Source organism: Telopea speciosissima, chromosome 8 (genome assembly GCF_018873765.1).
Source record: "Telopea speciosissima isolate NSW1024214 ecotype Mountain lineage chromosome 8, Tspe_v1, whole genome shotgun sequence".
In the NCBI taxonomy this organism is placed as follows: domain Eukaryota; kingdom Viridiplantae; phylum Streptophyta; class Magnoliopsida; order Proteales; family Proteaceae; genus Telopea; species Telopea speciosissima.
Genome location: NC_057923.1, coordinates 21364317 through 21376377, shown reverse-complemented (window position 1 = coordinate 21376377; position 12061 = coordinate 21364317). Strand labels below are relative to the sequence as shown.

Here is a 12061-nt window from a genome sequence, read left to right as displayed (position 1 = left end):
TCTTGCGTGTATTTGATTATATGGTGTTATTGATTAGTGCAGGACTGGTTGGGAATTTGTAGTCTGTAACTCAGTAATTGGGAATGCCTGTATATTGGCACGATTCAACTTGTTTATTCTCGACACAGAAGCATCACATAAACACCAGTAACAGAGATTCATTGGTGGCTTGAACACATCAAAACCTTTTCTTATAAGAGCTCTATGGAAATAGTACTTTGTTTTATTAATATTAACTGTTACTCTAGCCAGCAATTTTCTTATTGGTGAGACTCTTTAAGTAACCTGAAACAGTTCAGGGCTGGGGCTGACTCTTGAGTGATAGAGATACGGCAGCAACAGCTTCCCCAACAGTCAGATAGAGTCCATTTATACCAAAAGAAGACTCTAAAATATTAGATCGGTGGAGTTTTTCCATTACTTCTGCAGCAGGATTCACCAACACAAGCTACACAACAGAGTGAAGGAAGCATCCAGAAATTCATATAAAGAGTTGGGAAATGTTACAACCAAAATTCACAACAAAAATTTTAGATTTTCTTAAATCTTTTGGCTTCTAGTGATAGGATTAGAGATTCTCTTTACCTGAAGCGACCGTTTCTCCAGTGTCTTTTTAAGTTCAATTAATGTTACGAGGCCACTTGTGTCAATGGCTGTCACAGCTGAATGATGCCAAAAGTAAGAGATTTGTGTTGGTCAAATTTCATTAAGGTTTAGTAGGTTTCATCGTTTCCAAATACATAACAAAAGCCGTGTGTGCAGGACTGCAGGGTGAGGATGAGGCTTTAACATCAGCCATTTAGTCCTAACTTGATTATGAGCCTTTTTTTGTCTGTCTTACTGAAATTCATGGACTCATCAGTCATGTCCAAAATTAAGCACTTGTTGGAACTCTCCTTTTTTATTTTGGTTCTTTCTTCCTCGTCTCGGACCCATCTTAGTATCCTGCCCAACAACAAATAACTCATTCAGGGTAATTTATTATCCAAAGGGAAGAACACCTTGTTTCCAAAATTTCCTTTTTTGGAGAGAGAGAGAGAGAGAGGGGGGGGGGTTGGGGTTTGGGGGGGGTGTGCAAGGTTTCAATAATCAGGAATCCGATTGGAATTGACAGTCACCAATCCCAATCTGTGACGGTTCGATATGGCCGATTCATAGACCAAAACCCTAGAATCATTGAAATTTCAAATATGAGGGTCGACTAGGGTTCTTTGGGACCGATTCCATCACCAATTCTACATTTTAAAACTTTTTATTTTTGAGGTGGGAGGCCGCCGGGGGGGGGGGGGGGAAGGATATAGGCTCATATCTATGAGATGTAGTGTCTTGACAGAGCCTGGTCTACGCCATCAACCCTAACAATAGCGCGGATGAGTTTTTTTTATGGATTCGAATACAAGATCTTTGGATCAGACATCATCAAACGGGTATTTCTTCTTACTTTCAGCTGTTGTTTGAATTGTTTGATAGCAGACAGTCACCATGGTCTAAGATGTTGGCAATCTTTAATGCACTTTTTGGTCCTAAGCAGTAAAAACTAGAAATGGAAAATGATCTCTTCATGCTCTTACATTCTGATCATGTCGGTTCTACACTGACATTCTCTCTCCTTCCTGATCAGGTGGGTTTTTTTATTTATTTATTTATTGACGAAAACAATTTATAAATAAATAATTTGTGTGGGTTGGGAGATTCCCCCTCCCCCACCCCCCATTATTGTTGCCTTGTTGAGGTGGGAAACCCTCTCCCAACTAAAAAGGAAACTGAGTATAGTGCCGAAACATACCTTTCTTGGAGATAATTAGAATTTGCAAAATAGATGGGTGATTCGATGCCAAGAATGAGGAAGGAGGGAATCCTCTTGGCCTCTCCATAACTGCTTAGATTTTGATATATTTGGGTGCCCAGAATGTTCCCCAAAACCACTGTGTTTAGCCTCGTTACATGCAACAGAATTTTGAAGATTGAGATTCCGATCTGAAATTCCGGCCAGATTGTTAGTTCTCAGTCGAATACAATAATTATTATCATTCATTTCTATTAGCTCTAAGGCTCCATCTGGTTGCAAAGGAAATTGAAGGGATGGAAAATTTTCAAACCTAACAAAGAAACTTTTGTGATCATTACTCCACATGGTTATGACATTAACTTCAATTCATTCCATATTTTATTATTAAATTTCACTCTACTTTGCAACTAATTCCCTTGGATTTGAAATGTAAAATAAAAATTGAAAAATGAATGCTGCTTGGTCCCGTAGTTCCTGCACCTAGTCACTAGAGTGTGCAAATTTACCATCTCACCCTTGTGAAATCAAAAAACCTATTCATTTTTGATACTCCTATGCGCACTCTCGTTGGCCCCTGTGCTGGTGCAGGGGCTATAAGATCAAGCAGGGATCTCTTATTGCCCATAAAAATGACTTTTATAAAGTATTACTACTAAATATGGTAAGAAATTTAAATAATTTATGCAATCATGTTGGGTAATGATTATAAGTGTTTCCATTTTAGATTTGAAAATTTTAACATCCTTTCGTTGAATTTTCCTTGCAACCAAATGGAGCCTAAGGAATTGATAACTCAAGCCTTTCCAAGTCTGGTCAATTCCGCCATCCTTTTAGTGCGCCGTCATCAATGGGTTGGCCCAACCTGAGGCTTTGTGCCAGAATGGAAGCCCAAATGAGCCTGCAATATTGTCTGGATGAACCATGGGCTAAGTCTACCAAAAATAAATTGCAACATCTATTTAGACACTTGTATTTTGTTATGTGCCTAATGGGACCCACTCTAGTGTATTGGCGCTAGATTAGGCTAGCCTAGTATGAGATAGGTTAAAGGGCTTGATGTATCGTGTTCCATCAACTTTGGAGCTTTTGCTGTATCAGTCAAGTACCTAACATGTTTTCATGGTCAAAGTTGAATGCATGAAGTGAATCCAAGCTAGGCCTGGCCTAGAAAAAAATGAATTTAGCTCGTCTCTAGGGAGCCTAGCACGCCCAAGGTGCTGCCAGCCGTTGGGCTGTGCCACACACATCCCTAGGCATGCACCGAGATGTGTGTGGCACAGCTCAACCGTTGGATGCCCCTTGGCAGCACCCTGGGCGCTGAGCTCCCTGGAGACGATCCTGATCCGAAAAAAATATTAACAGAAACCTAGCTGGGCCTGCCTGGGCGTGCTGCGCCTCTGGCTTCCCCTCAGATGCATTTATTCTTAGAAGGAATGACAGTTTTTACAGTATCAAGCATGGAATTTGTGTTGCATAATGTGGTGAATGCATAACCAAAAGAAGGAAAAGAAAAGCTTACAGCTATTGCAAGACCAATCTGCACAGAGATGAAGAGAACACCAAAGAAGGCACACAAACAGGCCAAGAAATCAAGCCTATCCACCTTCCACAATTTCAATGCATTCCGGTAGTCGATCAATCCAATCATGGCTGTTATAATTATCGTCGCTAAGACTACATTAGGAGTATACTTGAACAAGGGCATGAGGAACAGTAGTGTCACAAGAACTGTTACTGCCATTACTATGTTCGAAACCGCTGATTGTGCCCCAGCATTATAGTTTACAGCAGGTCGAGAAAAAGATCCTAAACATTCAGCAAATTAGAGTATTGAATAGTAATGGCATCTAACAATGACTATGAGAATTTTAAGTGTTCAGAGGAGTATCTCACCAGAGGTAACATAACATGAGGAGCAAGAACCAGCCATGTTCATCATACCAATTGCCAACATTTCTTTGTTCCCATCAACTTGGTAATTTTTGAGAGAAGCAAATGTTCTTCCCACTGCAATTCCCTCCTATGAAATAACAAAATATAGCAATACTAATTAGATAAAGTAATGGGAAATCAGAAGCTCAAATAGGAAAACAGAGCTAGTTCTATAGAACTCACAGTGAGAGATAAAATTCCTGTTATGATCCCTGTTTTAATAGCAAGGTCTAGGTGAGGTCCATGGAAGTAGAGCATTTTTGCTGAAGGTGGGTTCAGACCTTGCAGTAAATGCCCAATCTGTGCAATAACAGGAACAAAAAAAGATCAAATTTCTACCATTTAATTATCTGAGAAAAGCTTCTCCTGCAAGTAAAACTAAAAGAAGAATCTGTTCTTACTGTGGAGATGTGATTAACAACATGTTCTCTGAGGAAGAAGACCAGAAGGGTTGATAGAATAACAGATGTCAGCGGAGCGGCTGCAGCGACCCAGAAAAGCTTTGGTTTCCTCATGTTCTGATATATAAGTAGAGGAAAAGGTAACAGAAGCCGCAAAATTTTTAGTGAACCTGGAGAACAATAATGGTATGATTCTATAGAAATCCAGTAATCTCCTTAGTTCAGAGGTGATGATAACAACTCACAATATGTCTTGTTACCAATAAAAAGACCAGGAAACTCAAGCCCATCACTATTGTTTGCCAGGAAAACTGTCAATCAAAATAGCCTATTCACTGAATTAGAACTTCATCTGTATTTGTGTATATATGTTTGAGCTTTTGGGTTCCATTACTGACCTCCTTTGTGTGATGAAAAACAGAGGACATTACAGGAATGATTTGCATCTTGCTTGTGAAGTGAACAATCCCAAGCAACCCTTTCAGCTGTTGCAGGGATACTATGATTGCTGCCCCTGCCATGAATCCAATCAGGGTAGCCTTGGAGAGGAAATCAATGATGAAGCCTAACCTGTAATTAATCCAAAGCAATTAAGAACAAGAGAACAGAACTGTATTCAATTTCAATTGCTTTTCTTGGTCTTCATCGATAAAGAATACTGAGAAGAAATAGGTTCTAACAATAGAAAATTGGGGGCCTTAACAGTTACCATTATAACAATGAAAATGAAAGAGAAAAAAAGCTTGTGAAGAGTTCATACCTAAGTATCCCCAGAGATGCCTGAAATAAACCAGCAAAAAAGGTGGCAGTGAAAGCCAACTGAAGATAAAGAATTGGATCTTTAGCATGGGGGACTGTCTCTTCAAGCATGGAGCCCATGACTAGAGATGCTATTGAAACTGGACCTACAGCAAGATGTCTGGAACTTCCAAGGATAGTATAGATCAATGGTGGAACAAAGCTGGAGTCTGGGGAAATCCCAATTCAGAGAAGATTAGAGAAGGGACAAGATGAAATTGAATAACCATTATAAACAATTAAATCATAACAGAGAACTCACAAAGCCCAATTATAGGAGGCAAATTTGCAACGTTTGCATAACTAATTCCCTGCATTAGAAGATACCACATTAGATCACCAAGAGAAGCTAATGTTTTTCTCCTTCCATTTTGTTCTTAGAAAAATGTTTCCAAGTAATTTACGAAGAGCAGACCCATAACAGACAAAAATAAAACCAAATTCAGTTCAGGAAACCCCAAAGAAATGACACTAAACTCTTTTCATTCAACCTTTGTGTTTTGCACCCCCACCCTCGATTTCTCTGAAACCCATTTCAGATTAGCCAGCAAAAGTCCAACTTTTTAGAAACCCATTTCAGTTAAGGCGAAAAAAAAAAAGGAAAGTTCACCCAATGGCCAAAAAATACACATTTCCTTCTGTAACAAATTTCTTAAACAGACAACCAACCACAATTACTGCAATCAAGAAGATGAAAGAAAAACAAGGAGTGAAATGCTTTAGATTTCATGGGTTTGTCATACCTGTGGGATTGCTAAACTTGCAATGGTGAGTCCAGATATGACATCAGACTTAAGTAGGCTGAGACTGTAAGTTGGCCCCCACTGAATTATGGGGAAAAGATACTGGAGACCCAGAATGAATTTCCTTAAGAGTGTCTGGTTTTTGAACCTGTAAAGAGGGTCATCTGGGAAGAAGATCTCAGAAAGTCTATGTTTAAGCCTCTGAAAAATGGTTGTGTTGGGTGGTAAACACACTCTGTGTATCTCTAATGGTGGAAAAGACTCAGTCTGGATCATGATAGTGGTTTCCTGCCCTGATACTCTATTGGAGTTTATACCCATTTTTGCATAAACAATACAAAGTGGTTTCAATATATAGACTGAAGAACCGAAGAATCAACTGCAGGTGGTTGACCACCCAAAAAAAAAACTACAGATGGTGGTTTAATTTAGAGCGTTAAAGGGGAGAGTTAAAAAAGCTATTCAACGTTCAAGTTTAGAGAGAGAGAGAGAGGGAGGGAGACACTCGGCTGAAATAGAAACTTTTGTACTTATAGGTGGAACCGGTCCTTCCTTTCATGCTTAGCCAATGACTCCTTATCTAGTCTTTCAATCCTAGACAAAAGGACCACCGATCGGAGTGAAGGAGGGAGCTTCCCCCAATCATCCCCGGTCCTTGCTTCCTTCTAACATGCACCCTTCGATTTTTAATTTTAATTTAAATAATTCTGATGATAGATGGTTAGGGGTGTAACTGAATAGCCGAAATCCAGTTCTGTATCCGTGCCTGTATTCGTTTAGCACTATCCGAATCCGTCTGAAAGCCAAACGAATGCGGATATGGATAGGCTATAGCTATCCGAAAAGCTATATTTACATGTAAACGGATAAAATATTCGATCCGTGTCCGTGTCCGTATCCGTTTAGCACAATCCGTCCGATAGCTAATCGGATGCGGATATAGCACTATCCGAGCCGAATACGATCTGTTTACAGCTCTATAGATGGTGGTGCATTTTGAACAAAAATGGCAACTTTAGTACTAAGCTTGCTGCTATTTTCCTACTCTATTCTCCTACTGCCACAAATAATTATTTTTCCTCATGGTGGAATTTCTTTTGGAAACTCAAGATTCATCCCAAATTTAAGATTTTCTTTTGACGTGTGATAAATGCAGGACTTTCGGTCAAGGCTTCCGTTTCCAAATGGATACAGAATCTTACTGGCATCTCTTCTTGTCATGCGATTGGGTCAAACACATTTAGGTGGTTGGACCTCTGGGTTTATGTACTGAATCTTTGGTTTATGATTCCTTGAGTGATTTTTGTTTTAAGTTTTTTTATTCCAGACGGTTAAATAAAGCCTCACTTACCTGGTTCTTTGTGGTGCTTGTTATCACTTGCTATTTCATATGGTCGGCTCGAAACAAAGTTATTTTTGGTTCTAAAAAACCAAATGCAATCTGGGTTTTACAATAGGTTTCACGCTGGATAGCGGATTTACATTTACAACCCTTTCCCTCTTTGCCCAATGATGTACTTAAGGAATCCCAGACTAATTACAGATTGGTTTCTTGGAAATCTATTCCTAAGCTTAAATATCCTATTTTATTATGTGTAGGAATCCAGACCCCAGGACTAAGACTGGCAGGCTGGGCGTATATTTTTTTGATGGATGGAAGGTTTTTGTTTTTTCCTGCAGGAAATATTTTGTCTTCTAAGGTTTGGGATCTAGAACTGTACAACATCAGGGCTAGTCTAGACCATGCAGCTTATTTAGGACTGAAAATCAAGGAGGTTTGGTGCTCAAACCAATTGATCGCCAATGCTCTTCCATTTCCTACTAACTCTCCTTGACCATGGCTACATATTAAGGATCTTATGTATATAAGTAATAGATCTTTAGACATTACCTTCTCAATGTTCAAAGATAACTTATGCTTAGAAGTGGCTCTCAACCTTGTGACCTAATGCGCAAGACAATCAGGATGTATTTTCTCAAAATATATAAGCAGGTTTCTTTTCTTTCATAAAAAAGAAGAAGAAACTTTTGTAATTAATACCTAACATTTTTGTGTAATAAATTATAATTTATGGAGGTTTACCAACAAAAAAAAAAAAAAAAAACTATAATTAATGGAGAAAGTCTTTGTGGGGGAGTGTAAAAGGGTGTTAAACGGTCTAATTTCGGTTAAACGGTTTGGTTTGATTTGGTTCGGTTTTGACTACTTAAGGGTAGAAATTGTAATCAGACCGTTTAACTAAATGATCTCATAATATAAAACTGGACCGTTTGGTAAATGGTTTCGATTAAACGGTTTCGGTTAAATGGTTCTATATGGTTTTACATGGTTTCGGTTAGACGATTCTATACACATTTACTACACTATTTACTAATACTAATTATTAGTTAATAGTTATTAATTATTACTTACTAAGTTATTTTTTTTTTTTTTTTTGGAAAAAGGAAATCATTAATGAAGAAACATGACTGCTTAGTAGTTGCTACTTGCTAGGTTTTGACTTTTTGTTTATAAAAAAAAAAGTTGTTTGGTTTTTCAATGGTTAGACGGTTTGGTTATAATAAGTTTTAATTGGATTACATAGTTTGAAACTGTTGGATTATCGGTCTAATTTGAACTAAATCGATTGAATAAACAGTGTCATTTCTAAAACCATAATCGGATCATTTAACTAAACGGTCTGCCGGTTTTGGTTTAAACGGTTCGGTTCGATTTTCGATTTCGGTTTGATTTTGACACCCTTAAGTGTAACTCCCACTCCCACTAACATGGAAGGCGGAAATCCAACCCATGATGTCAACATGTGTGCTCTCATTGGCCCTCATGCATGCATAGGAACTACGCTCTCCCACAAAGAACGCCAACCCATAATTTATTTTAAATTTAGGGGAGAGTTTTTGTTTAGGAGTGTGGCCCTTGTACCAGCGCTAGGGCCAATAGGAACGTGTTAACGCATCAATAGGGGCGGAATTTCAACATTTCATTTGGGGGGGGGGGGGAGTCTTTTTTGCCCCATCATGTGTGTGGATGAGGAGCCATGCTCCTAGATAGAGTTCCTTTTTCCTTTGAAAATAAATGTTGTTTTGTGTAAGGTGAGATACATACACGGTCATACCTTCAACCTTAGATAAGGAAGAGAGGGCAATGTGTTATTAAACTTCTGCCCCCACCCCCATCCAATAGTTGAAAGGTAAAATCATGTACTTACACGGTCATACATAAGACTTTTACCTTTAATTTAATTATTAAATTTTACTTCATTTTACAACCAATCTTTTACCTTTGAAACGGAAATAAAGATTACATCTTATAAATAACTTACCAAATATACTAAGGCTCTGTTTGTTTAGAGGGGGAAGGTGGGGTGGGATTGTTGGGAAGATGGGACCCGCATGTCGGTGGGGTTTTGTTGGGGGTGGAAATGTTGAGGTAAAGTTACTTTTTTCATGAATAGTAACCAAAGTCCCACTTTGGATAGGATAGGGGTGGGATTTTGAAGTGCCACATCAGCATACAAAACATTTAGTGATGTTCCTTGAGCTTATAGGTTCACCACCCCAGGTCAATCAAACAAGGTTGGTCGCCAAAAGGTGGAATCATACCACATCGTCAGCGCGGACGTCAACCCTTGACAGAACCGTAGTGTCGTGGAATTTTTACCTTGCCGCCGCTGCAAATGGGCAGGTAACCCCTATAAATAGGGGTGACCCCCACCCTCATTTTTCAGGTAGACAAGGTAGAAGAGAGAGTTTCACCCTCATTTTGCTCCTCTTGAGCTCTCTCACATCCTCTTTGGCCATTCCTACTAGTTTTGATTATCCTTTCCCTTGGGTAGATCCTTCGATTATCCTGTCTAAAGGTTGTTTTGTTCAAAGTCTTATTTTTCCACAACCCTTGACTCCATGTTTAGCCTATACATAGCCGTTGTTCTATCCAAGTACAAGTAGCGAAATCCCATTTGCTTAGTCGTTACTCTGCCTAAAGTCTTAGTAACGATAGTCCTATTTCCAACTGTTACTTTGCCTGAAGTCAGAATAGCAAAATTCCTATTGCAGTCGTTACTTGGCCTAAAGTCTGAGTTATGAAATTCATTTTACATAAATAATCATTACTCTTTCCAACAAGAGGGAGGTAAACCGATCGTCCGTCTTCACTTGAGTTGTGGGGACATCTTATATTTCGTATCTTTTGCATTTTCTTTACTTTGGTTAATTTCATCCGCATCTATACATCTCTATTTTTTCCTTTACTTTGGATACAATGTAGACCATTAAAATAGTTTGCTTTAGTGCACATAGTAAATGATTTTTATTATTCATTTCTTTCTTAAGTTTGATGCATCTATACTCTAACCTTGCATATTCATATAAAACATGTTAGTATGGAAAATCTTTTGAAATCTAACGTCTAGTAGAAAGATTGGTTTAACCACTCGTAACCTAACCACTTACCCAGAAGACCATATGAAATCACGTAGCCCTTTCCGCTCACCCCGAATGGGGCTACACCCATTGGGTCCTAGGCCCGAATCTTAGGTAGCGACTCCATTTATTTTTTAATATAGGAAGCATAATCCTAACCCCCTATATTGATACCTTGAAACTCGATGCCATCCATAACTCTTGTCGCCAAGGGGCCACGGGAACCAACGGATCCCGTCCGTAAGTAAAAAAAAACCCGCATCCAGAGGCTGCGGTACCTACGCCATGTTCTGGGGCTGTCTTGGAAACTTAGACAAGTTCTGGGCTCCAAGAATCCACAACAAGTTGTGCCATAAATTTTGTAAAAAAGGAGAGTTCACAATTCTAGAAAAACCTAGAATTGACGGCTAATAGGCTCGCTTCAATGTCAAACGTGTGCGTCGAAGAAGATGCATTGGATTTTGACTCGGGGTTGTTCAACGTCAAGCATAGTCCAATATATGTCGACACCGAACCTTGAAAACTCTAACTAGGGATGGGTTCTACTCAACGTCAAGCAAGCGTCGATGGTGACACGCTCGGCGTTGAATGAAGTCCATCTGGAGTCGAATTCAAATTTTCCACGAGGCTTCTAAGCTAGTTAGTTTTGTTTGGATCAGGTTGGGTCTGACCTAGCCTAGATTTGTTCTAAACTTTGGACACCCATGTCTTTGGCTCAAAGAGTCTAAATTGGGTGATTCCAAAGGTATTTTATCACACTTTCACATACTTTGACTTTAGATGAAACCCAAGGACTGTTTTGATCAACAAGAGCTTTCTCCAGTGGGTCCCACATGAATAAAATAGAATCTTCTCCAGCTAAGGGGCAAATAAGCTCACTTTCATACCAAATTTTAGTATAATGAATTAATGTATGGAAATCATGTTATTTGTACATATAGAGGGACTCTAGGATCAATTATCCTTATTTTATTTTTGTCTACCTTTTAGGGTATTTTGGTCATTTTATCTATATGATCTTCATCATCATCGAGATTATGGAGAATCTCCAATGTCTAAAAATAGAACATTCCCTTGGTCCTAAAGGAAGCATTCATCATCTTCTTAGGCATCTTCCAAGATGACAAAATGAGGAATCTACAAGAGGATGTATGTAAACTACTGTAATAAAAAGCACAACTATGAAAAGGCATAGGATTTTTAATGGTTCTGTTAGTTCGCATACACCAAGATCCAACTTTATCTAGGGTTTGGATCATATCTGAATGTGTATGGAAGCACAACGGAAGAAGGATCAAACACCAAGCTTATGGTTACGAGCACCCGGATGAATCTCCACGATCATGATAGGCTTCTCCACAGAGAACTCCACACCACAAATCCCTAGGAAGAGATGGAATCCCAAAGAGAACATAAACATTAGAGAGAGGGAGAATTTGGTTTCATAGATCTATCGGTCTTAGGGTTATAGGCTTTCTATATAAAGCCAAAACCCTAAGACCTCTGCCCCTTTTAGACTCCCACTGAGAATCTATCTAAGAGGGAGGAATAGACCCAGCCACTTAAGTGATTGTTTCTTCCCATGTGCACCAGGGTCGCGTCGAGTCCGACCTTCCCCTTTTGGGAGGCTTGGACCGGGCCTGGCCCGTGTTCTATTTACATCTCCCACTCGCCCACATGTGGTGCAATAGTTTAACTATGCATCCAAGTCTCTCTCAACTGTGTAACTCTTCATATAGGAAATGGGGCATGCAACCTATCGAGATAAAATAGGGTAGGAGTACTATATCAAGCTTCCATCTAACCAACACAGTACATCACTCAAAAACAATCTTGAAATACCCCAAACGATCCACTTACACCTGATCTAACACTCTCGACCCCTCATGATGAGCAGTGTCAATCCTTGGTATGTAATGTACTTATGACTACGTCGATCACAAATACGACACGTCGCCCGGGCAATGAGTCACATA

General features: G+C 39.3%; 1 protein-coding gene across 2 annotated transcripts; it reads right to left on the bottom strand.

The window, feature by feature from the left end:
• Window positions 1-263: 263 nt before the first annotated feature.
• Window positions 264-6009, bottom strand: LOC122672656 (probable sulfate transporter 3.4). Of its 2 annotated transcripts, XM_043870119.1 has the most exons (13): window positions 5664-6009; window positions 5183-5231; window positions 4883-5090; window positions 4521-4692; window positions 4368-4433; window positions 4123-4239; window positions 3905-4021; window positions 3683-3809; window positions 3309-3595; window positions 1787-1977; window positions 864-945; window positions 586-666; window positions 264-448 (listed from the first exon to the last, which is right to left on the bottom strand). In XM_043870119.1, the coding sequence occupies exons 1-13, from the start codon at window positions 5982-5984 to the stop codon at window positions 296-298; spliced, it is 1971 nt and encodes a 656-aa protein (XP_043726054.1). In that variant the 5' UTR covers window positions 5985-6009; the 3' UTR covers window positions 264-295. The 2 variants fall into 2 exon arrangements, 1 of the variants encoding a protein (XP_043726054.1); XR_006334452.1 differs by lacking the exon at window positions 864-945 and having other exon boundaries at window positions 586-662.
• Window positions 6010-12061: the final 6052 nt, after the last annotated feature.

Coding starts and splice junctions, on each gene's coding strand:
- LOC122672656 (XM_043870119.1), bottom strand. CDS start 5,984: ATGGGTATAAACTCCAATAGAGTATCAGGGCAGGAAACCACTATCATG. Junction 3,596..3,682: donor CTCATGTTATGTTACCTCTG/GTGAGATACTCC, acceptor CTGAATGTTTAG/GATCTTTTTCTCGACCTGCT. Junction 1,978..3,308: donor AGATTGGTCTTGCAATAGCT/GTAAGCTTTTCT, acceptor CCGGAATTTCAG/ATCGGAATCTCAATCTTCAA.